At 45.5% G+C, this 26,301-nt stretch overlaps 1 protein-coding gene across 3 annotated transcripts in view; it reads left to right on the plus strand.

Moving 5' to 3' along the window:
• Window positions 1-26,301, plus strand: part of LOC126522798 (uncharacterized) — a 143,257-nt gene that overhangs the window by 72,757 nt on the left and 44,199 nt on the right. For 2 of the 3 annotated variants that reach the window (XM_050171612.2, XM_055066560.2), the window contains exons 2-4: window positions 9,604-9,756; window positions 14,452-14,548; window positions 18,833-18,957. In XM_050171612.2, coding sequence (XP_050027569.1) covers window positions 9,604-9,756; window positions 14,452-14,548; window positions 18,833-18,957 — 375 coding nt within the window. Of the gene's footprint in view, window positions 1-9,603; window positions 9,757-14,451; window positions 14,549-18,832; window positions 18,958-22,019; window positions 22,084-26,301 lie in introns of those variants that run through there. The other variant, XM_072288750.1, reaches the window with a different exon arrangement.

Here is a 26,301-nt window from a genome sequence, read left to right on the forward strand (position 1 = left end):
TCGTCTTTGACGCCGTGTCGTCGGTTGGAGGAGTTGTCAGGGTACAGTCAATGACCGTTTTTCTGGACGCCCGATTTGTGGGACATGCTCGATAACTTGGACGGCTTCCCGGCACCACCACGTGCCCCATAGAGTCAATGTTTGAGAACGTCTGAAATTTCAGACGCAAGAACCCTTCGCCGTCCGATTTTCCTAACTTTTTGCCGTGACCGCAGGTCCGAAACGACATTAATCAAAGCCACCACGGCTCTCGCACGCCGACTCTCTCGAACAGGCGCTCTCGCACGCCGGTTGGAGGCGTAGCCACCAACCGGCAACGCTAGCCCTAGCTGCTTCGACGTTCGCTGTTAAGCTTCTTGCAGTTAGGTCCCGTGCTTTTCATTCAAAGAATTCGCCGCTGCCAGCAATGGTACCGACTCTGCCTTTGTAATTCTCACGATTGGCTTCGAAGCTCGGAAACCACAACGCGTTGCATAATGCCGGTTTTTGAAAGTCAGCTTTGCCTCAGTACAGCAGTGTTACGCGGTGAAGCATGCGTTAAGTATTGCGGCGAAGCTTAACAAGTGTGACAAGTGGCATTAGTCACGGGACACAGATTGTATTCCTTAAGTATACACGCGTGCACCCGCCGTCTCCTGCCATAGTACGAGTACCGATATGCCTAATAAGTGTACTGACAGGCCTTCAGAGCTTTTTTCGGATGTGCCTGTGGCGATTTGAGCCCTTAAGTGCAGTAAAAGACATGCATTCAATTTTTCGGACTGCCCGATTTTCCGAACGGTTTTCGCGGCCTCTTGGGAGCTCAAAAAATAGCACGTTGACTGCACAACTGACCAAGGGAATGCTTCAATTCATCCATCGGACGAACGCGCGGCGGAAGGAGAAAGACAATAGAAAGGACCGACGCATTGAGGAATGAATGGGGAAAGAAATACGCCGCATCTTCTTTGAAGGAGCTCTATCTCAAAAAACAGTATTGGCTGATGCCGAAATGCAGGTGTCCCTCATCCAAACCAAAATAATCTCTTTAAAACAGTGAAATGCAATACTGAAGCGTTATGTGTGGGCTGAGAGTATGTCGGGACAGTTGAGGTTGACTTACCAGCTGTTCAGAGAGAATCTCACTTGTGACAAAGTTCGGACCTCATATCGATGAGATTGCCATCAGTTGATAGAAATCGCTCATATTAGAAAGCATTTGCTTCTGTATGCATCTATTTCTATCCGTATTTGAATGTGTTCGACTCGCCTTTCAATGGACCTTGCAATTTTTTTCAAAATATTTTATTCGCTGTGCATTTTACTAACCATTACCTTCTGTTTCTTTTTGAATAAAATAAACGCTAGTCCTTACTATTCAAACTGTTTTTTTTTTAATTTTAACATGCTTGCTAGAGAGTGACAGCATCGGGTGACATGGCATCAGCCCATGTTGTCACAAAATAAGCTTCTCAGGGAATTTTACAAAGGCACCCAGGGAAAACCTGGAAAGCTCAGGGAATTTGTAAATGTCAACTTGGTAGACACCCTGCGTTAACTTCCGAGTGGGCAAAAAGGCATCTATACATTTCGACTGCCATGACGGCACGAAGGTTCTCTGAAGCCAAGTGTACTCTGTGTACACACGATTACTACCTGGTTATGATTTTCAATAGTCGTTTGGAAAAGATTGCTGTTCAGAGCGACGAACAGTGAGGAACAGCATTGTCAACGTAATCATCTGCTCGTTTTGCCTTTACTGTCATGGTTTGTTTACAAGCACGGAGCTTGCGTACAGCTGGAATTGCATTTTTGAGTTTACTCCTCAGAGCCGCGCGCTTAGAAGACACCAAAAGAAGGCATTATAGATCAAGCTACTCCAGCATGAAGTTAGCTATTTTAGAACTGTCTGCATTTGTCCGGCAGATAAGAGGTCATTTACTATCGGATAAACTGAAACCCAATTTTACCTTCTCGATTTTCTTGCGCAGACCGCACCGCTGTCATCATAAGGGTGACTTCGCAAGTTCTGCAATGTTCACGTGTCTGTGTTACTTTATAACATTGTGTGCATGCGCGCGTCGAAGCTGCTGCAGCGTTTTGCTCCGTCCCCTCGTCTGTTTCGTTTATATTTAGCTGACTTACGCGAAGCCTTGTTGAAAGCTGTGACGTCACGGGAAGCTAATGCAATACGAAACATACTTCACTGGTATACCAGCGAAAAATGGCCCACTCGCTATTCCGGATTTATAATCTGCCGATATATCTTAACCGCATATTTCGTTCAGCGTCGCCTTGAGAACACTTCCCGATTGATAGACGCATAGATGCTTACGCTCTTCTGCCATGAGCTACGGCGGTTTGTCAAACAACTGGTGGTGACCGATCACGTAGCGTTTGTACACGCGTCACCAGCGGTCATTATACTTATATATTCGGGGGAGCACGCAAAGCTGCATTCGTGGCTCAGTAGCTATGTCGGCGATCAAAAGTCTTCTACGAGACGAAATGTTCAGTGGTAAAGCTATTCAGCTAGTACTCACATGTCAGTTTCCGATACGCACGGGACGAATAGTCATTGTTTGAAAGAACAATCGATTTTGGCTCTCACGTTGGCCAGGGATGTGAGTAACTTTCTGCTATCGGTCGGGCGTTGCCCAGGATAAGCTCTGTGGTGCGACGAAGAGGGCTACTTATTTGCGGTTCATATTCTCTTCTTGCGCTATAGGTACAATCGATTCGTAGAGCACCAACCTACGAACAGACTAATGGACAGACGGTTTACCGAAGGGAACACTTGAGTTGCCTCAAGTACCTTCAAAAGTTAGTGTTCTCGCGCCGAAGCGCAAATTGTACCACAGTGTGCATTCCAACAATGAGAGAACAAGTCAACGAATAATAGCAGGTCAAACTTGAAGCATATAGTTTCTCTAGTAAGGTTCGATTCAATGCCAGTTAGGTGTTGTGATGAGTTCATGTGCGAAAATTACTTGTAAGGACTATATTCTGTTCTGAAATAAAAAAGTGTTTTCAATATCTCATATGTAGTTCACGGCTGTGTAATTGCGAATTGCTTTAAACGAATGAGCTTGTGTTAAACTATTATTTTCACTAATCACATTTGTAAAACATGTAAAGTTTGTCGTAACGTGCAGCACATTTGCTTTCTGGTCAGCAAGAATCTGCCACTAAATAAACAGGGTGCATGCCTATGCGCTGCAAGTACAGAAGCCTTGGTCAAGCGTTAGTACGCCTTTAGCTCCAGCTCCTTTTTTTAAAAATGTACTCAATAACAAATGAATGCCGAATCTAATCGTACGTTGGACCACCCTTCGCCTGATGCACACTTGTAAACAGCGACGGTGCGAACGAAGCGGAAGATTACGGACGTTTCTAAACGCAGAAGCGAGATAGCACGGAGTCAGCTACAGCTTCCACAACGCTGCACAGTTTTGTTTGGCGTGAGCACACAATCGTACGCAGGAGCAGCAGGCGGTGGTCCCTCGGGGCGCGACCAATGCGGGCTTCTTGCATGCAGAGGAGGAGCGGGAGAAAAGGATTCGGGCTTGCACTCGCGCGAGCTTCGTTATTTTGCATGCGAACAACGCACGGCGAGGTTGCTAGGCTCAGATATGGAGACGCGGAGAAGCTGGTCAGGAAAAGTAACCTAAATAATGTAAAAAGATACAAGAAAAGAAGAAACACGTTACGCTGTGTTGTGTTGTGGAAATAGGATGGGAGGCTCTCGTTTACTGAAGCTCACGCAAGTCTGTTTTCTCAAACGACAAATAGAGAGAGAAAAAAAAGAAGCTTTGCAAGAGCGCGCGTGGTAATGAGGTTCTGTGTCATATGCTAATTCGCTGCGTTGCAAGTCCCTCGTGCCTGTGTTGGAACCGCGATGGTTATTTCGTTAAGATTTACTAATGCGTGCAATTCATTTTATTTTCAAGTTAGGGAAACTGCTGGAGTTGGTATTCGCCTATGTGACTGTCTTCAGTGCAAAACAGCCAATTAATGTCGGCACTGAGGGGGGGGGGGGGGATGCGCGAGAACTACGATGCGAACGTTAAATGCCTAGCCCAATCGTGAAACAAATCTTACTCGGTGCCTCGCTCGGAGCTTTAGCTGATTCTCCATGAAGTGTAACCCCGGAATCTTATCGATGCAGAATCACTGTTAATATAATCAGTTTCATTAGCGCGGCAAAACGTGTCACGGTTAGAAACGTTATCTCCCAGGGCCACGTTTGGTGCGCACACGTTACTTTACTCCGCAACCGTATAACGCGACTGGAGGCGTTTGTTCTCGCAATCGCATGCAGCTATTTGATGTCCTGGTGGCACGATTTCCTACAGCGCCTCTTTCGTTATCAAAATAGTTTTGGTACAGGTGCCTTTTTGTTTATTACTGTTCGCTTATTTGTTTCAAAGACTACTTGCCGTTACCCTTGACAGCATTCTCGGTATTTAATATAGTACGAAAAGTTTAATTAATTCTATTAAGTATATTAAAGCAGGATAGGTGGACTCAAAGGAGAGCAGAAAGAAAGGACCACTGTTCTTTGGTGCCTTTTCAACCGTTTATATGACATGACATATACGAAGCCTACTAGTCCCACTTAAAGTTAGGTAGAAAGAATCTTTCTTCTACTTAATGGCGCTTAGTCGGTCACCTGCGCTTGTTTTCGTTAACATTTAGCGCCATAATCCTTAAGAAAATAAGCGATACCAACCGACTTACACTAGATTTCGAAGGTACTCGTAAAGCGGGCTTCTTCCCATGCATGCTCTTATTGCAGAGAAGCCACCTTGCTTGAACCTGTTTAATTTTGTTCACAGCCTTGTCAGTTTCAAGCTAAGAAAGCCTAGCTTTAAAAGCTGTCGGCACATTAGCCGCACTAGCCAAAAGTGGCCGACTGCTGGAAAAGGAAGGAGAGATGGATATATATATACGGTGAGAAATACGGTAGTGAACGAAGCGTTTCGAGTGACTGGGCAAGCATTTAATAAGACTTTGTATAGGCTGTCGTCGGAGACACCGATGGATTCTGAATACGGAGCCCGACGTCGCTCCTACTGATCGCTCTAATGAAAACCATTCATAATGTTGGAGTAAAGGGAAAACGCAGGGAGCTAGAGATAGCGAGAATTTAAGAAAATAGAAATCTCTCTTGCTTTCTTAATGTTTCCGTAATATTAGGGACATATATAAGAGCAGTCGGGAGCGAAAAATAAAAAAGGATGGCTGACTTACAATGGTGCCGCGAAGCGTGTCATACGAGAAAAAAAAAAAAAATAGGTCATCCTTGACTGCCCTTGAATTCTGATGAAGAAAATTTATTGCTTACCATCCTGTATGAATACCGTTTGTGCCGCCTTTCAAAAGTGAACGAAAAATGTTTTAGTTATATTTCGTGTCTCCTGCTATCATCTTTTATTCCTTTCAGCCTCTTACCCAAGCAAACGGCGGCCAGCCGGTCGATATATACTGGCAAACCTTCCCAGCTTTTCCTCCTCTTCTTACTCTCCTCCCTACTGAAGCGCTTAATGTAGGCACATATTGGAAAAAAGAAAAAAAAAGAAAAGAGTTCCTCCAGTGGATGTCTTACTAGCTTAGCGAGTAGTAGTATCCGTAATGCTGATTGCCATTGACCCTGACATTTCTCAGCGAACAGAATACAGCTACAGAGAACAACTAGCAGTTATAAAAGTATGCGTGTCTACAGAAAGTAAAAAATAAAAAAAATGTTGAGCGATTACTTCATTTCTGAACTAATTTAGAGCAAGATGAGCACTCTGTCATACCGAACACCAACGCACAGAAGGGCAACTTCTGTGCGTTGTACACAATGTCTTCTTCGTCCATTTCAATATTGCTTGTCTGTGTCCTCCAAAATAAGTGTACATATACCACCACTCTTAGTGTCTGCATGATGCGCAAAACTGCGCTCAAATTGCTATACGCGAATGCAGCGTGATATTTTTTATCTATATTATTTTTGGAGGCACTAGAACGAACTCTTCAAGAAGGACATTAACCTCAATCCTCATTCCATGCGATATCCTATACCAACTAGTTGTGACGGTATGTCATTTGAAATTATTTTATGCGAAGCATACTAACCGCACAACCACGCTCTTCCTTGCTGCGCCGCGCGCGGCCGCGTAGCTACCATATGACGTCATAACAGCTGCGAAAGCGGAGGCTCAACTCGTGCGCTCGCTTGCGGCCGCGTAGCTACATAGCCGGGTCTCAGATCGTGTGCTCGCCTGCATGAGTTGTTTCTTCGTCTAGCCGAACCAAATATAGCCAAGCAACAGCAGTTCACCAGGCTAAACAGTGGTTCAACAACTAAAATAAAGGCTAGTATGCTTCGCATCCTGGGCTTAACCTTAGCTAAGCCACAGCCATGTTTTCTTACAGGAATGTATACGTAGTCTGTGGGAACGCCCGCACTGTGGTCTGGAACACCCAACCGATAATCTCCTCAGTGACTCATTTCAGTCTAATGAACTTCTCGTTGAAGGATGTTTATGACTAAATTGAATCTAGTTCCGAGTTGAATTCTATGTTGGTAACATGTTTATCTTTACCACTATTTAGTGCTTGCTCTAAAGCGAGACCGTTGCCCGAGCAGCACGTATGTCTCAAGGGTGAGTATGTGTGTATCACAGTGAAAGCGGCAGAGACTGATTAGCTCGTTTCTTTATGCTACCCGCCAGAGCGATTTGCGTCCAGCAGCTAATACTAGGAAATAAACAAAAAGAAAACAGTAATGGAATAGCTTAGGGACGGTAGTGATGAATATTTCGTTTTTTTTTCTTCGTCATATGGGCACAAGGAGGTCACCTGATGATAACGATAACGATGATGATGATGATGATTATGACGGTTGCGTTAATGGAGAGGACAGTCACAGCAGACCCAGTTTCTAGCGCTTAACACGCTGGGGCAGTAAAACCAAAGCGAGAAAGCTAGTGAAGTCGACGCTCAAATATCGAAGTCGTAGTTTAACCGAGGAGCCAAGAAGGAGCGCCAGCGAACAATAATAAAAGCGCGACGTAATAAAGAAAAACAGCTCTAGATGGCGCTTCATTCGGCGAGACGTCCACAGGAGGCCTCATTTAGTGGCCTCGTTCTATTAGGTGAGTCGGTCGGGCCCCGTCCAATCAGGCGCAGTGCCCCTGCGGCAGCCGAAGGGTCGTTTGTTTTACGGCAATTTCCGGCGCCGCCGATTCCCAACGTCTTCTCTCCCAATCCGCAACCCAATCTCGCGACCTTCTCGCTCGCATTGTACGGGGGAGTCAGCCGAGTTCGGACTGATAGTTTTATCCGGATGGACTGTGAAACGTCGACGGCTAGTGCTACCCGATACTCCTCGACGATTTATTGTTGAATTATTGAAGCCGCCATGAGACCGTCGTATGTTCTGCGTGATTCGTTGATGTCGTTGGCTTTTTTTATATAAACCGTAGCAGGTAACATTTGACTCCAGCGTTTTGTTTTGTTTTGGTTTCTTGCTATGGAGCGATTTATGTGAATGGTTCAATCCTTTCTTTTTAATACTCTCCACGTTTCCTTTAAATATGCGTACGCTGAGATTGTTGCGCGCGCGTTTATTCCCTACAGAGCTTTTCTTTTTGTGCTAGAAACATGATCACATTACTGCATAATTTGTCGATTACGGACGATGTGCATATTGCTGTCGTGAGCGTGACTGTTGTGAAGTTGACAGTTCAGGCACCAGCGACCTTGTCAAGCTGCGGGTCTGAAAACGTTGTTTGTCGGCCTGCTGCTTTATGCGTGTCTTACAAAGGATTAGAACAGGGAGCTGTTATTATTATTATTTCAATCCTATTGTTGTCCATATTGTATTCACCTTGCAGTTTGTCGAATGGCAACTGTTAGTTTTCGCAATTTTCCTCTTTTAATGTCTACCGGTATTACATCCCTCTACACCCGGCAATGTTTCTAGGACTGGAACCGCTATTTAACACGAAAGCAGTCCTCGGTTTCTTAAATGATGTTATATTACATGTTACAAGTCCATTAAATTCGTAGAGCAGCCTCGTTCCAGAGGATGCCCCTGCGATAGCTGTTTTGCATAGCACATGCTTCCAGGCCCTTGTTTTTCAAGGGCTCTACGGAGGCAGTAGTGCTCCAGGTAATTTCACCATCAAATATATTTTCTGCATTGCATCATTCTTTCACGATGGATTTTATTGCACATAGAACACGCCATTCTCATCGACATAATCTCACTACATATAGATTTTACGCACTCTAGAGCGACTATTTTTAAGGCCCCTTTACAGCCACTTTACATTAACCCCATAGAACTCATAATTACATTGCGAACTCATCACCACTGCCTTGGCGCTCCTTGGCCACACTTGGCCCTTGCGCCAATAAACACTACATATCATCATCATCTTTTAATGTCTTTTTTTTTTTGCTGTCACATGCGAAAATGCCTTCTTTTTTCACTTGGATCCGTGCACCGTTCTCTTTCGTTTTCCTGCCATTTTATTTGTGTTGCACTAGACTTACTTTGTTCCATAATGTAAACGTGCGTCAGTATTCACACCCTAGGATTGTTTCTTGACACGTCAAATAAACCATTTAGTCGACTTACACGTATTCTTCTTCTTCTTTTTCTTCTTACTATTATTATTATTATTATTATTATTATTGTTATTATTATTGTAGTTGTTATAGTTAGTAGTAGTAGAAGTAGTAATCAACATCCCACGCATGTGGCTGAAATAATTTTTTTTTACATCGTTGTACACGACCTGTTTCCGTTGATGAAGCCGAGCCTGCAGTGGACGTCGTCCCGCCGAGTGACCTTACTTTGTAGCGACGCAAAGTCTGGTTTCTCGACCTAACCACCTAAGTTCTATTCTAGATACATAAGTATCCACGAATGAAGTTTCCAATCGGTTGCACGGTTCTTCTTTTTTTAACGCAATATAATTCAGACAGCAATCGCTGCATGCAGGAGCCAAGCTCACTTAATGAAACAAGAGCGTGCCGTTTCCTACTGGCAGAATACATTTTATACGCCTCTTTACAAGCCTTCGATGATAAAACTCACTTGGCACCTTGAAGAGCACGTGATACGTGGGGCTACGTGTATGGTTGCAATAGCTGGCCCTGTACATCTTCGAACCCCAATAATTCTTTACGATGAAGTCTCGCGCTGTAATTTTTGGAGTACCAGTGAAATGATGGGGAAGCACATTTTTGCATTTCCTGATCGCGGACTCTCCCGACTGCGTATATGTAGCTTCGTTCATTGTTACTCAGGCTCGTTTTTGCGGTCCTTTTAGCAGCCGGAGACAGCTTGACATCTATAGTACAAAGTCTCTGTGCTTCTAACTGTTTAACAAATAGAGAAAAAAAAGCCTTATGTTATGAAGCACACGTTATAGCTACGGTCTTTAAAACAGCTCTGCTGGCCACCCACGCGTAAACCACCTTTATTGTTTTTTTTTTGTTTTTTTTGTGTGTGTGTGAGATCATCTTCGTAGTGAACAATGCCGTGCTCCTCTTACACGTCGCTCTCGTTCTCAACACCTGTCGTCTGTTCTTTCTCTGCCCCCGACGCGGGCGCATGCGCAGAAGCAGGCATCGCTCATCCGCCAGCTGGAGGAGGAGCTGCGGATGGCGCACATGCGCAATCCCGACGCCGAGCTACGTCAGCACCTGGACGCCCTCTACGCCGAGAAGGAGCACATGGCCAAGGAGATATTCCTGCTCAGGGAGACCATCAAGGTGCGTGCGACGCTGCACGGAACCTGGCTCGCGTGCGGTGCACCGAACTTGTCGCAATAGCTCGGCCACTGTACGACTGTTTTGTTTCTTTATTTGAAGTCCACCTCGTTTAGCTCTTATTTAGTTTGTACCTGCCCAATACTAGTCACAGGCAGAAGTGTCTTAGCTTTGGGAGTTTATGCAAATCAGTTCTTGATTAGCCAGCTTTGGTGTTGCCACGTGTACGTTATTTTCGTTTTCTCGTGCGCACTCGAGAGGGCGGTTGTTCCCCTTTCAGCGTAGTTTTCTACTTATTCTGTTTCTTGGGAAATAAACTAGTGGCGCGGGATTTCTCTCGCCTTTCGCTTTTACTTGTCTTCTCCCCCCACCCCCCTCCTTTTTTTTTCTCTTTATACGAACGAGGAGTACCAGGGTAGGAACGCGATATTGCGGCCAACCTCTCCACCATTTATCTTCGTTAAACCGTCTATCGTCATTTCCCTCGGTTTCATTTCTGCCGTTGCTTTAACTACGAGAGAAAAATAAAATGTTGCTTCATGGAGTATCACAAGAACGCGCCTATATAAACGTTTCGATGGATGTCAAAGAACCCCCAGCTGGCCAAGAAATGAACGTCAGGACTTCGCTGCAGCGTTTATCGTAGCCATTGTGTAGATGTGTCAATCAATCAATCAATCAATCAATCAATCAATCAATCAATCAATCAATCAATCAATCAATCAATCAATCAATCAATCAATCAATCAATCAATCAATCAATCAATCAATCAATCAATCAATCAATCTTGTGCCGGCTGGTGTGCCATCGCCACCTATTGAGAGCATTTTGAATGTATCTTTAATGCTTGGGGAAAGGCTTATATGTCGAAACCATTGCTGCTACGTGCTCGAATTCCTTCACTCACATATCGGGAACATTTTAACGTGTGCCATAACACTAGCAGAGTTTGCAGAAAGAATGCTTAAGTGGTGTGTCAATAGAAGAACCGGGTGTAGCATCTAAATGCGTTGTAAGCGGGGAGAAAATACTTTGTTTTAAGCGTTTTTGACGTAGGCGCCAGGCTTCATAAAAAATGGAAAAGCTTGCCTATATATCCCCCTCTTTTATTTAGCGAGATCTGATTCATTAGCTTTTGTTGCTAAACGCATCAAATATCGACATTCCATTCCAGAAATCCGTAAAGTAACTGAAATCGAGAAAAATTTTCGCTTTCGCAAGATTTGTATACCGACGCTCGAAATGGTAAACTGTCGAGCAGCTTTATTTTTTTTAACGCAAATTGGGAGCACTCAAACAGGCAGGCCCCTTGGATTTCTACACATGGAGCGACGCATATTTTCACAATTCCAAAGTTTTGTAGCAACGCGAATGTGCTTAAATTGAATGAATGCTGCTGAGGGCAGGAGTCACATGTACAGCCGCCACTGATGGCTACAAAATGCCAGAACGCTTGTGTACCGAGCTCTGCTCGTCAAATCTGTTCGTCCATTCGCGGTTACATTTCGACGGATTCGTCGACGCAAATACGCGGAGCGCTCCACTATTCGCTGACTTTCGTAGCCCTTGTCCCTCGTAGCCCCTTCTTAAACTTCAACCAATTAATCAGTTGGAATGAACCTTTCCCTTGACATGGTATAACGAAGGAAGAGCATATGTCTATGAAATGAAGGGCAGAAAATACGAATGATTATCTTGCTTAGCAATGGCGTCATATTTGTTTGTAATTTACGATAGAAAGTTGCTTACTTATCCAATTGTTTCCTCTGTATTTACGTAAACTTCGCTGGTGCCGAGCCGCCCTTACCCAGGCCCGATTGATTGACTGATTGTGACGTAATCGGCAAATGTTGGCGACCATTTCGTCCCTGCCTTCTGCACAAACAATCAAATGTTAAATGGTGATAACATCAGCTGATGCGAAGAGCACTCCGCCAATGTAAATCAGTTTTCGCAAACGTTCGAAAAAAATAAAGCGCAACAAAACAGCAACGTTCGGAAGTTGTCGCGACTGGACAAAGCTCCACAGTGGCGACGAATCCAACGACACACGAGCTTGCGCATGACGTTCACCTGTCTATGCGATCGCTACTTGGCCTCCAGTTTGCGCGACGCGCCAATCCGAACGACCGAGATGCTTCGAAGCGCACGGCTGGTGGGCTCGGCCGCGCAGCACGTGTGCTCCGAAAGAAGCCTGACGTGCAGGGTTCTCGCTCTGTCGCGCAGTTGTGCCGCCAGACTCGTCTACGGTGTCTATAATCGCGCGCTCGTTGCCGGCGCGTTTCATTATGCAGCAGTATCACCGTGTAGCACTTTCGGGGCCAGATACCGTACAACATTCATCTCGCAACAAAGCCGCGCGTTAATTGTTTCTAATGTTGCGTGTGCTAGGAAGCGCAGTGCTGCGCATGTAATATTCACGGGGCGGTACAATCAATGTGGCGCTTTCGTTGCAGTTTCCAGATTTTGCTCACGTTGTACCCCCATTCTCCAGATCATGCAAACTTGAATGAATGAATAAATGAATGAATGAATGAGTGAATGAATGAATGAATGAATGAATGAATGAATGAATGAATGAATGAATGAATGAATGAATGAATGAATGAATGAATGAATGAATGTGTTTTTACTTTTCATTCTGTTCATGAAATAGGTTGGCAGTTGCAAAAAAAGCTGCGATTAGCGCATCTTGGCGAGTATACAGCTCCGTGATGGTAACATGGCATACAGTTTGTAACGTTGTTAAACGATTCGTGGAATCGAAAAAAAAGGACTATAGAAAGACAGCAAGTAATCCGTAATTAAAATACCTATAAAAGGCCAGAAGTAGATTTTACATGTCATCATGGAAAGTGTCAGAACTCAGATTAACAAAAAGAAAAAAAAAAGAAATGACTCATAGTGAGGTTTACAAATAAATAAAGGCAGGTAGTAATTTTCGCGCATTGCTTACACCGTGACATCGTGAGTTTGAACTCCTATAGTGCGAGTAGCTGTGAAGATTTTCTTTTACACAGTACTCCTCAGATGGAGACTTCTTTTTAGCGGTTATCGCAAAACCACATTGAGCCAGCTGAGTGTTACGGCTGCGCGTTCTCTGTCAAACACGAAGGCCAACGCGTTTCGTACAGCGCAAACTACACGTTGCTCACGTGGGCAGTGCTTAAAGTACGCTCTACGTGCAGTACGCTCTACGTTCAGTACGCTCTACGTGCTGTACGCTCTATGTTCAGTACACTCTACGTGCAGTACGCTCTGTGTGCAGTACGCGCTACATTCGATGTGCGCTGCGCTGGCCTCGTCATAATAAGCGTCAACTCGCTCTCTCTGTAGCTCCATTTATGTAGCTGTCGTAGCATGAACGGACAAGGAACAGTATTAACACAACCAAATTCTCTAGCATGGTTCTCATTGTTGCGCGAAATGCTTCTTCTTCTTTAGCATTGGAAATTCGTCCGGAAGCTGTGCTTGAAACTTGCCGTTCAAACGCCTGACGTGGATTTTTAGATGACAAGTGTCGAAAATGGAGATAAATATGATGCGTAGGATTGCTCCCATGCTAGAAGTAAATGCTCATCCGAGGGGTAGTACCGACGCTCCATTTGTTCTTAAGGCGAAGAAAAAGCTTAAGCTTTCTTTTTTTTTCTCATCCACAAAGATATGCTTTCATGGCAAAGAAATACGGAGAAATATTTTTTTTATAGAGCAATCTGCGAATCATCACACCACATCAGCTTATTACCTCAAATACCCCCATTTCGGGGGTATCACATAAGGGGTGGGTACAGGTATAAGTAATCACATATACAACAAATTATTGGTTAGATATGGCAGTTCTACAATCAGAAAATGTAGATAGGCAGGTGATTGCAGTGACGTCGTGCAGAAAGCCATGGCTGAACGAGGAAATAATGACGCAGCAAGCGTTGTACTATGATCATCTGGACGGGCAACTTGCAGATGACCAATTCGGAGGGAAATGCGCGCCAGAGGGCTGATGTAGGGCGGAACACGAATTGAGCTGAAAAAGAAGGAAAACTTATGGAACAAGCACATACTGGCGATTCAACGACGACAAGCAAGATTTGTTAGACGGGATTTCGTTTTTAAAGATGATATGCTCGTATTGTATGAATAGCATGAATGAGGGAATCTACTGGCTGGATTCTGCAGTGATTCTAGTGATGTTATCAGATAGATTTGGTTAGGCCTCCAGATGGGGGATGCACATTCTAGTTTTATTCGTGCCAGGAACCTGTATGCAAGAAGTCTTACATTTGGTGGTGCGTCGCGCAAGTGCCTCTTCTATTGTTTAAAAAGTAAAGAAGTCGAGTCTTACTCGAGTTAAAATCAACTCTTACTCGATTCAGTCTTCCTCTTGACGGATTTGTTATCTTGTTGTTGTTTTTTCATCGCTCTTTGCTTCTATTCTTGCCATCTGCCATTTCTGCCTTGCTATCCCCTCGTCCCCAAAGAAGACGCAGACGTGGTGTTCCTTCCGGTGGTAGTTGCCAGCCAACTCGTTTTCTTTAGCTCTTTTGGATCCGTCTATTTGTGTATATGTTTCTTTAACCAAATAACGCTGAGTGTATTCTTGAAATTGCGAGAGTACGAGAGGGTCACTGCATGCTTCGCTGTGAACCGAGCCGTGACCGACGGCGCCTCGCTGAGACGTTTCTTCTTCTTCTTCGCAGGAACTGGAGCTGCGGATAGAGACGCAGAAGCAGACGCTCGCATCCCGAGACGAGAGCATCAAGAAGCTGATGGAGATGCTGCAGAGCAAGGGCGTCGGTGCGTGCGACTTGGGCCTCGGCGCTGATAAGCACGTGACCTGGTTCGCGGACCCGTTTGGCGCTATCGCGGCCGGCGCCCGTAACGCTGGCGCCAGCTGCCGTTCAATTGATCGGCTCGTAGCGACGCAGACAGCAGCGGTGGCCTCGGCCCTGGGCCAGCCGAGTTGCCCCGGACAGAATGCTAACCACGGCGTTTTCCCCTCAAGCGCTCTTAACGATCTGTCCGCGCTGCTGGCTAATTAGTGACAATTTATGCGTTCCGCGGGGCTTCTGGCATAACGACGGGGAACGGCATATCATGCCCGTGCCATATTAGGAAGCGCGGAGAGGTTCTGAGGCGAAAGGAAGTAAGAGCGTAGAGAGATAGAGAGAGAGAGAGAGGCGGGAAGACCTGTTAATGCTTGTACACGAGTCGTTGAGACCAGCGTTAAAGCGAAAGGACGACGGTGTCACGTATCGTTAGGGTATGAAACAGTTTCCGTATCGCTATATTTTGCGAGAGCACAGTTCATCGTACTAGACGGGTCAGCTTTCGTTTGATCAGTGCAGGATATGCGAAACCAAGTTGCTGCTTGTTAAGCAGAGATGCTAGTCTTCAGTTTGGGTACTTAGAACATATACTGTCGGAAAACGAAACGAAAGAATTGTCCCTAGCGTTTAAAGATAGGAATTATTGCTTTCGATTCAGTGTGGATAGCAATTTAATCATAAAAAGCAACCAAAAGGGAAATTTGTACACGTGATGAAGTTGGGCAGTAGCTTCAGTTGTGTAGGATACCTGAACGCACGAGGGAAAACAATACTTAGGATCAAGTTAATGGCAACCTGAAACTCTGCCAAGTAGTGAAAGGGGAACGCGTTTATTAGGCTTCGAATTAATTTCAGTCAAGTAGGACACAAACCATGACAACGCTACGCCACTTCAGTGCTAAGGCTAGTGAAGCTGTGCCTGATAAGGTTTTTGGGCGTAATGTATCGCCAAAATTTCTGTCACATTTGTTTGGGTGGCTCATTTGTAAAGTTTACTCAGCCGATAACTGCGATGGAGGGTAATTGTCTAATAACGCATTAAGCGTTTTTACTTTGTCTCGGTGTTAGCAAAGATTGCCGGCGAAATGTCATTATTTCATAGCTAAAGACGTTTAATTTGCATTTCCAGTATATTAGCGTGTATTACTGCTGACGAGCAGCAGAAAAGCTCGCCAACAGGGTGGGACACCGTAGTCTCTCTTCTTTTTATTGAAATGACAGTAAACGAACAAGGTCCAGCATCCTTGCACTGTTGATGACTAGTGTTTTTCATGTGGCAGTGAGTCAAAAATAAGAAAGCACGACTGAGTCGGCGAATCATACATGGAGATCAGGTATACATCGCTTTCCTTTTGTGGGATTTGTAAACTCAACCATCAAACAGAGAACCGAAGGCTCTAGAAACAGTATGGTGATGTGATAGCTCCAAGGACGTAAGGCGTGTTTTCCGCCTCCTTCTGAAGGTTACTTCTCGAAGCGACTCCACATCAGCTTTGACTGTCGTATCAAAGTGTAACGGGGTGCTTGTCGAATTTGTTTTCTGTAACTTTGAATGCGCACTCAGCTCGTGCTTATTTCTCGCACATTTCCACGACGTGGTCGCTAAAGATACTCACAGACGTTTTTGAGCAGATTGTAACGGTGTTCCTTTGTTGAAGTCAAAACAGGACGAAGTGTTTGTAGGAAGGCGGAAATCGACTTGATCAGCAGCGGGCAAACTATGGAAGCCTCAGCTTGAGACCGTTTCTACAAGATGACTTCTCTTAGTTGGGGAACTTCCCTGATAGACATCCCATATTATACTCGTATGCACACGTATGAATACATATCACCTACACTGTCTCTGTCACATGCACTGCCCCTGCACCAGATGTATTAGAAAGGTGCAATTTCGTATCTGCACTGCCCACTTATTGTTTAACTTTCCTCTCGTTTTCTCGCCGTGCTTGTTGACCCACTGCCAGAGATGGTCGTCAGGAGGTTCTAACTATATCCTATAGTTGAAATCCGACCAAGGCGAAATGGCCATGGGAAGATGGAGACAACTCGTCAACAGCGGTCGAACAATGAAAGCTTGAGCCCTGGAATCGTTTGGACATAGGAACTCGTCTTTGTCAGGGCACTGGCCTGACTAACTTTACATATCATACGTTCACATATCACGAACACATATCACATGTATATGAGTACTTGGGCTGCTCGTACGCGATATCTTCGAAAGGTGTAACTACAGCTCTCCTAGAGGTTAATGATCTCGCCGGGGCGACGACCGACACGACGGTCAGCGCTGCGTCGCCGAGCGCAGCTGCGAAAAATTAACGACTGAAGGCGCATGCGCACAGAGCACACTCTTGTCCCAACGTCGTGTGCTGCGCTTGGCTATTCCGCTAAGCTCTACACACAGCCCCTACTCCTTATCCGCCTCCAACGCAAACGGGAATGCGCGGCACGTGTGTTCTTGTGCGCACAGTGGGTATATTAGGAAGTTGCAGACGACAGATGTGTTGATAAAGAGCAGGGGTTGGGCTTGGATCATTGGAATAGCCTAGCAGACGGCACTAGTACACCAGGACGCTCTACGCGCATGCCGCCGCCTACCCTCGCTGCTTTCGTAGGTTATGTTTCGCAGGTTTCGAGGTTATGAAAATATTGGGAGAGCTGCATGTACAGTCGCGGACAGAATAAAATGGACCACGGGATCTCCGAAAACGTTCAATTCCCGAGCAGCCTGTAGCAGTAACCAGTAAAACTGCCCACGACAACGTTGTTAGCATATTCTAGTCGAGGTCCAAAATGCAAATACCAGATTGTGTTGTGAGGGTGCGGAGATATTCAGCTTTTTCTTAGATTTCATGGTCCATAATATTCTGTCCGCGACTGTACATGTACGTAAGGCTTGAATATATCTCAAATGTATTTCTTGCCCTTTTTTTGCCAGATTCTGACCAAGTGAACGTTGAGTAAGGCTGTTGAATGCATGCTCTCAGAATTCTTTTCTTTAAGGTTTGCTCAATTTTTTTGATATCTTCTTATTTAATCCATGCTGCGGTCAAGTATAATGAGCACGTCGGTTCACTTGAGAATACATTGAAACATGTGTTAACATGTGTTCATGTGTTAACGTAACGGTAGCCCTGACCAAACATAAATAATCAAACACGTGCATGGTCCACCTAGCTGTCATAAATAATTGCGCAACGCTGAAAATGAAGACAATGATAAAAGGACAGATCATCAGTACGCACACCGGTTTTTAAAAGAAATCTGCAGATTCACCAAACTCAGCGAATGCGTAATGTGCGGTAAGCGAAGTACAAAAGTATTACACATAAAGAGTGGCTTGACTGCGTTCTCAAACAAACTCGCACAATTAGATATGAAATACATGGCGCAGGTAATGCATTCCACTCCTTGACCGTGCGCGAAAAAAACAGTGAATACATAAACTTTTTAGGGCGTGCGAAGTAATTTAAGTTGTGGTTGTGACGATGTCTTGAGGAACGACGACATATTATTAGTCACGGTACACAAGTTAGTATGTCCACTGCGAAGCACGATCCCAGCCAAACGTTCAAAGTCGATATATGCCATATAAACACTCCCATGTTTTACCCAGAAAAAGCTGTAGACAGAGCGTAATGGTGCAGCTGAATCCATATGTGTACCTCACTATTCACCTACTACGTGTAATGTGTAATGTGCGATGGTTGTGGTGATGTTGTGTCAAGCGTACTTGGCCTTGAGTGCCTGTATTGTGCACTCGGCCTCCCTGTATTAGTCAACACTGCCGCTAAGCTGTGGTATTCAACAGCTCGAGATGTATGCCATATTTACTGTCTAAAAACAGTCTGTATGATAGCCTGTATTTAACCATCAGACTCTTTAACTACTGGCAACCACTTCGATGGACGCCCACGATACACCCACATATGTTGTCCTTGTCCGTTCCCGGAATTTACTAGATAAATATGTCCCAGTGAAAGCTGTTGAAGGGATGTGCTTTGTGTGCCTCTGTAGTGCGTGTTTTGTCACACGTGTGCTGCTGTCACAGGATGTATTGTTGTCGTGACAATAAAGGTGTTAGCATTGGATTTAAGTCGCTCTTAGACGATCATTCCGTTTTTCTTTTGCCCACTAAGCACATAGGTAAATTCTGCTTTGTGACCTTTTTTCGAGGCAGTATACTCAGATATTGGAGGGCGTCGCAACGTAAACATAAAAAATTAAACGTCCTAATGCCGCTGCCTCGCAGGGGGCCAGATGCTGGATGAACAGCGTATGGAGATGGAGCGACTCAAGAGCCGCCTCATCGAATCCGAAGCCCGTGCGCGCCACCTGGAGACCATGTTGGACACCAGAGACCGAGACATTGGCAAGGTACACTCCGTTGTGACGATGAACTCACTTAATTGTGTACAGCGCGCATGATTCTCCGATTGCGAACGCGGGCATTGGATTCGTCGAGGTCGGGATATTATTACGCGGCGGTCGCAGTTGTATGCTGACTATGAACGATGTCGGATGGCATCTTAATCAGTCACTTGCAATAGAAAGTTGGAAGATGCACTAATAATTATTAGAAGGGAAAAAGAAACGAGGAGAAAGGCGTGAGTCCTAATCAAGCAAAAGCACCCTGTACTATAGGCAGCGACTCTCAGTATATTTGCCAGATAACGGACCACTTGATGTGCTGACGGGTCCTGCAGCGGCCCCATTACGTGAGCTGATTTTCTAAAGAACAACAAGAACAACATGAAGGTACGCCCGGAAAACCGGCTGTTAGACGGTATCCTCATTACACAGTTATATGTTAATATATAGGGTTAATAGGCGTCACAAACCAGCGATAAATCTAGCGGGGTACCAAATATGACATGCGCGCACAATCTGTCTGGGTCATGGTAGTCTCGATGCAAGACCGCAGGACGCCACTTCAGGTTTGTGATCAGCCTGAAAAGGGACGTTGTAAACCAGAAACCAAAGTGGTTAGGTCAGGGTCGGTGGATGCGTCAAAGAATCGAGTCTGCTTTGATAGTGACTCCATTTCTTAGTTTTCACTCCTTCCAAACGAAGGTGTAGAGGGCGGATTCGAACGAACAACTCATCAGAAGCACCGCTGCATACAATTCCTTGGCACTTTCATCAGTAGGTGCTTGCATATATATGATGAGTATGTTGTGCTCCGCAGAGCTCTTTGACGCATCTTGGGGGACTTCTGTCCGCAGCTTGGGGAACACTAGAGTGGGCAAAAGGGAATTGCAAATCTTGCGTAGGCCACAGGTAACTAACTGTCTGGCGTGCTGCCCACGAAGATTCTCGAAGCACTCAGTTACAGGTGTGCGCCCTTGTCATGAGATCAAATTTCACTTCGCGTGTCAACAAAGTTGACTACGATTCGAATGGCCTGATTCGCACTGCATCCCAGAGTAGTAAATTGCCACACGGTGGTGTCGGCCGTAAACGTTTGACAAGGGCCCCCTCTGACAAATGCCATGAAGGTACAGCGAAGTGCCGCTTAAAATTAACGAAAAATTCAGGCCGAGCTCCACACGAATATCTGCATAGTCACATTTCACCGTTGCAGAAAGCTGCGGCGAAGAGATGTTTTGTTTGCGGGACCCCCCGGAATCATTCTCATGCATGCTTTAACAATACGTTTTCGGGGTCTCCTGCTGGCTTCCCTGGCATGACGAGAAGCATCGGCATCACTCACATCGGTCACGTAAGTGTCGTTTAAATCTTCAGCACCTCATCAACGTAAGTCCTAAAAGCGAAAAAGCTGATCTACGAGTCCATATTGGCAAAGACGTTGCGTAGACGTAACCAGCTGCCATAAAAAAGTGCAAACTTGTACTGAGCACTAGACGTGAAACAGCGCGCTTTTGCTGCCGAACCATAGGACTTCGTGAGTTTTGATACAACGCATTGCTTTGACGATCTGGCAAGAGCAGTGTGTTCTGGAGCGCGGAGGAGTTGAGAACGACGTTGACGCTGGACGCACGGCCGGCGATGGCTGCGCCACACCGGAACAATGGCGCTCCCTCTCTGAGGAGCTGCGTACTACGTACGGAAACCACATTACCATGATGGAGGCCATCTTGGACACCAAGGTACGTTGCTTGAGATTCACTGGACAATACGAGAAGACGGGTCTTCTTATTTTAAGTCTCGGTCAGATATGGATCGGAAAAGCAAACTTTCAAGATTCAATAAGATGCACTGCTTGTGCAAGTTGCTAATATGGCTCCTGCTGTAGAGCAGCGCGTAGGTGTGCACAGTCGTAGCGTTTGTGAAAAATGCAAGTCCGCATGCTCGCTGTTCCTTTATGATGCACGTATTTTTTTTCCCCGAGATTAGGTCACTCCATGAGCATGGTTGCGTTTTGTTCGTGCCTTGTAGTGGACTTCTTGTGTTATCCTTATCCAGACACCTGTTCCTAGCACAATTCTTTAAATGTATGACACGATTTTCGATGACGTCAAGCAGAAAGCATTAAGGCTAAGCGTGAGATGCGAGCAACGTACACTGCTAAAGCTCTCGCTGCACAAATGACGCATGGGTTTTTAAACTTTCAATTTCAATACCCGCCTGGGGTGTCTCAGTGGCAATGGCGTTCTGCTGCAGTGGGCGGTGTCTGCGGGTTCGACTCCCGGCAGCGACTGTGGCATTGCGTTGTAGGTTAAATGTAATAACGCGCATGTGCTTGCATTCAAGTTCATTTCGAAGAGCCCTAGCTGGTCAAAATTGATCCGCAGCTTCCGCTGTTGCGTCTCTGAAGCCCCCGTGTTACTTTTGGGACTTGAAACCACCTGAATCAATCTTCCGATTCAATCTTCCAATCCGATTTTCAGTAACGAGATTCGAATTGAAGCGGCCATGCGGCTTCCTCCATCATGCTACAATGGGACGGACTCAAATAAAGATAAATCGAGAGGCTAGAACTGTAAAAATATTGTTATTCAATTGAGGAATCACGGTGGAAAGGACATTATAAACCCATAGGAAGTCAAAGAAATCGTAAATAATGTAGAAAAAGAATAAAGCTACACAAACACGCCAATTGTAGCGATTTAATTTGGGCAAGACAAGCTACTACTACCTTGTTTCCATGAGCCTATACAAATCACAGTGACTCGCATTGCACGAAGCCTATAGGTAGCAGCAAATCCTACCCTACCATCCTGCATCTGCCGTAGTGTAGTCACTGCTTTCCGCGGCTTTGATAAGTTCTTTGCTTTCTAGGTTGTTGGCCTCGTGTCCCCCTTTTTTTTCGTTTTTGTTTTGTTTGCGCTTGCTCCAGAGACTCCTCTCCCTCCCCACCCCTTCCCCTCCTTGCTCCCTGCATGCGCTGTGCACACTTGTGCTGGTCAGGAGGCACGGATCAGCATCCTGGAAAGTGAAGTCGATCTGCTCGAGAGAGAGCTCGAACAGAGGACCCGCTCGACGCGGGCCGATCTCAACGCGCACACGCCGCAACTGGTCACCGGCACGGACGACGCCGCGGTGAGTATATACGGTCACGTGGGGTCACTTGGCATATATGTTCAGCACTTGAAAACGGCAGGAAAAGGAAAGTCACATGAGACTGAGAAGACGCAATCCCTCGTGTTGCCGGTTCGCTTCTCTGCGTATCTTTTTTTAATTTTTTCTTGGCGCTGATGTCAAGCATGGAACCTCAATAAGTAGGCTAATTCACCACCTTAATGAGTATATGCATCGCGGTTGAATGTCTCGTGATGAATACAATGGATATATCCCTCTACAGCTTCAGACACAGCTCACCTATGACCAGAAAGAAGCTGGCTCTTTCGTTACGCATCATCATCATCATCATCATCATCATCATCATCATCATCATCATCATCATCACATTATTATTGTTATTATTATTATTATTATTATTATTATTATTATTATTACATGAAGCGCACGTACAGATATGGAAAGTAGACAAGAAGAAGGCTTTTTAAACACCTTGCAATTGGATTTTATTTTCGACCTTGCAGACAAAGCAGAATATTCGCATCATACTCATGTTTTGCTTAATGACTTCAGTTTCGCTTTCTGTTTAAATGAAATAGCACAGTACATATAACTGCGCTTAAGAGCAATCAAGCTCTTGGACTCTTGCGTACTAATAAGAAACGAGAGCATAAGTATAACCCCAATGCAGCCAAAATCCTGGTACTGCTTCTCACGGCCGCCCTCGGACCGAAAAGACGAGGCCGCGATCGTCACCGGAATCATATCGCCCGAGAAGCCTGTGGTAACTTTGCACTGAGGAGGCTCAAATCGGACATGGACATTGGAAATCGGACATTTGCACCGGACATGGTTCGCCTGTCCGTGCTTCTTTAATATCGCGAGCGAAGCTGTGGATATGACAAAGTTAAAAAGCTGACAAGGGGTGGAGCTCCAGCGTGAGGGATCTTATCCTCCGTGCACGGCTGCCTCTACTAACAAGAGAATATGGAGGTCCACGTTCGGGTGCCTTCCAACTCGTTCCGGCAACCAAATCTTGCCAATTTAAAATCTAATACCCCTGTCCCACGGCACGTGCAATGTCATGCACCGTAAATCCAGGGAAAACACGAGGAAGGCGGGAGGTGGAAATTCAAGACGATGGGGGCAAAACGAGAGCAAGGCGAAAGCAGGAGCCAACGTTTCGACAAGTGGACAACGCAATAACATTCGGTATGAATGTCATTTACGGTGCATGACACTGAGCAGAACGAGAACACGGTGAAAGCAGGAGCCCAACGTTGTGACAAGTGGACTTGTCTTCTTCAAGGCCTTGAAGAAGTTAAGTACACCTTTCACTTTGTTCTCGTTTTGCTCATCGTCAGGCGCCGTAAATGACATTCGTATAGAATGTCATTGCGTTCTCGCGTTCCCTGTCTACACGGGTATACAAAATGGCATTCGCAATCGATGGCGATGTTTATCGGCAGCATGCGCACGCAGACACTCGGCAATTGACATGTACACTTCCAGGTTGCGCTTCGCTCTGCGCAAATCGCTGAGCATGGTCTTCCGCACTTTCAGCAGCGCGTGAGTCTCGTCGTCGGTCCGGTGCGCTTCTCGCTTCTCATTCTACGCTGACGAAGCTGCGGAGTTAGTTTCCTTGGTTGGTGGATAGGCTTTAGCGCGGCACCGCTTAGACGAGCGGTTGTAAACATGGCCGACAAAAGGCGCTAGCGTCCAGTCGAGACTGGGAACAAGAATATGGTTCAAAATAAGGGGTACGGCGCGCAGACAGGGACGCCAGATAAGTGGACCATCAACTGAAGCAAGCACTGAGGCGAAAAGAAGAAAGAAGACACAAAGCTCATCTGCGCATGCTCTAGAATGGTAGCACACCGTGTGAATCGGGTACACGTGCCGGTCTACTGAGAGATAACTGTTAAGGCATTTGATTTCTTCCTTATGTAAGGTAATCGAAGGCTGACTCACCCATGCGCTTCCACCGTTATTGATATGCCATGCCTCGACCATAAGACGTGTATCTTCATTCCTATGCCTGTACAACATCGCGCATTCATCTAACTCGGGTGTGCATTTACAATCTTGGCAATATAAGGAAGGATTAGAAGGCTATTAGAACATATATTTGTCCAGGGAAGCACATCAAGAACAACAATTTTACTGACCTTCGTATGGGGGTGGTATATAAGGTTCCCTTTACCTGTGGCCATTTCTACGTAGCGCAAACGGGGCGGAGTATGAATCAGAGACTAATGAAACATAAAATGTTGTTAACCGGTGGATCGCCTTCTAATCTTTCCTTACATTGCCAAGATTGTAAATGCACGCCTGAGTTAAATGAATGTGCGATATTGTACAGGAATAGGAATGAAGATACGCGTCTTGTGGTCGAGGCATGGCATATCAATAACGGCGGAAGTGCGTGCGTGAGTCGGCCTTCGATTACCTTACATAAGGAAGAGATCAAATGCCTTAACCGTAATCTCTCACGTAGACCGGCACGTGTATCAGATCGACACGTGGCGCTACCATTCTAGAGCATGCGCAGATGAGTTTTGTGTCTTCTTTCCTTTTTTTCGCCTCAGTGCTTCCTTCAGTTGATAATCGGCGCTCACGTTGTCCCTTTCTCTACTCTTGTGTCCGTGTCTGCACGCCTTACCCATTTTTTGTATTATGAATCCTTACCAACTAACTCAGCTTTCGGTCGTCCTGAGAATATAGTTGCACAAACAACATCAACTATCGTGCTGTACGCCATAAATTTATTAAAAATGTTCATAACAGCCATTATGGCAACCTTTACTGTCATTACATTTCGTTTTAACTGATCGATATTGTAATTTTTTTGCCAAGCCCCTGTCGTCGAGATTACGCAAGTCGCGCTTGTATGTGCTCGGGAAACTCATTCAAGCGGCGAATGCTATTAGCTATGAATGTCATTTACCATGCCCGCGTAGGAACAACAAAAATGGCATTAAGATGTAATCTCATTCGCTGCGAGTGACATTACACGTACAGGGATATAAGATATACAAATTCCCTGCAGATAGCAATGCGAACACTTTTCGACACCGTTCGCCTGGCGTCCCGTTTTCGACGCCGAAGCAAACCGAAAGCTCGTTGCGAACAACGTTCTTCCAAATGACGTAGAAACAGTAAACGTCACTTTCTTTTTTTCTTTCTCAAATTTTATGGTAGGCTACGCATACTGCGGCTTGATTTACGCCACACCTGAGACGACTGTTAGCAAACCTCTTCTGTTCACTTGCCGACTCGCACGCACCGCTTTGCCGAAAACGTGCGTTTTCTCGAACGATCCTCTAAACAGCACCGCACTTTAGGTTCGACGCCTCGGCCACGCCAACGAGCCTTCAACACTGTCGTCGTAAGTCCTGTCAACAGTGCTTGCTTGACTACACGCCAACTCGCAGCTTCTCGTTGTATCACTCTTCCCGTGTCGCCTGCTCGCTAGACAACGACAAGCACGAACTGTTTTTTTTTAACTTTCTTAACAACTTAAGATGGCAGCTGTCAAGCGTATAGGCGGCGAAATAACTGTCTGTGCCGGAGATCGGAACGCAACGTTAGTATTGGCATAAGGCGTTGCCAGCCGCTCTAGGTTGAACAATACAATCTGCGTTCGTGTGCTTCCCGTGACACGTCAAGTCTTTTCCCTCGGCTCTCACTTTGACGGTTCAGTTGTTCTTCAGTCTCTTCGCAAGCCGGTAAGTTGCGTGACTCGGAGTGAACGTGGAGGCATGCGAACGTGCGCAAGTATGTGTGAAGATTTCTGCACTTGTTACACTTTCTTACTTCAACAAGATTCCGTGCGGGTCGCTCGAGTGTTTATGTGTGCCGTGTATTCGTGTGTGCCGTACTTATACGATGCATTAGTAAAAAAAAAGAAAAAAAGAATTGTAACATGTAGCGTGATTCCACCTTTTCCAGGATATTACTTTAATGAGCAGACTTGCGTGTGCAAGAAACCACGATGCAACAACAGGCAGTTATCAAGATTTCTGAAATAACGTCTCATACTTATTTATGTCACAGCACATCTTGTAACTGCTGAAATTAAACCAGGAAGTAATGAAGTCATGTCCGTTTAGCAGCAGTGTCGGGAATAGTACGAGTTCTGAGATAATCGTCCCGAAAATGTACTGGAACTGTATTAGCTTTCCAGTTAGTCTCGTCTCTCAGTGCGCCAGAGTGATGCTTTTGATGAACAGTCAGCTG

Source organism: Dermacentor andersoni, chromosome 6 (assembly GCF_023375885.2).
Source record: "Dermacentor andersoni chromosome 6, qqDerAnde1_hic_scaffold, whole genome shotgun sequence".
NCBI lineage: Eukaryota > Metazoa > Arthropoda > Arachnida > Ixodida > Ixodidae > Dermacentor > Dermacentor andersoni.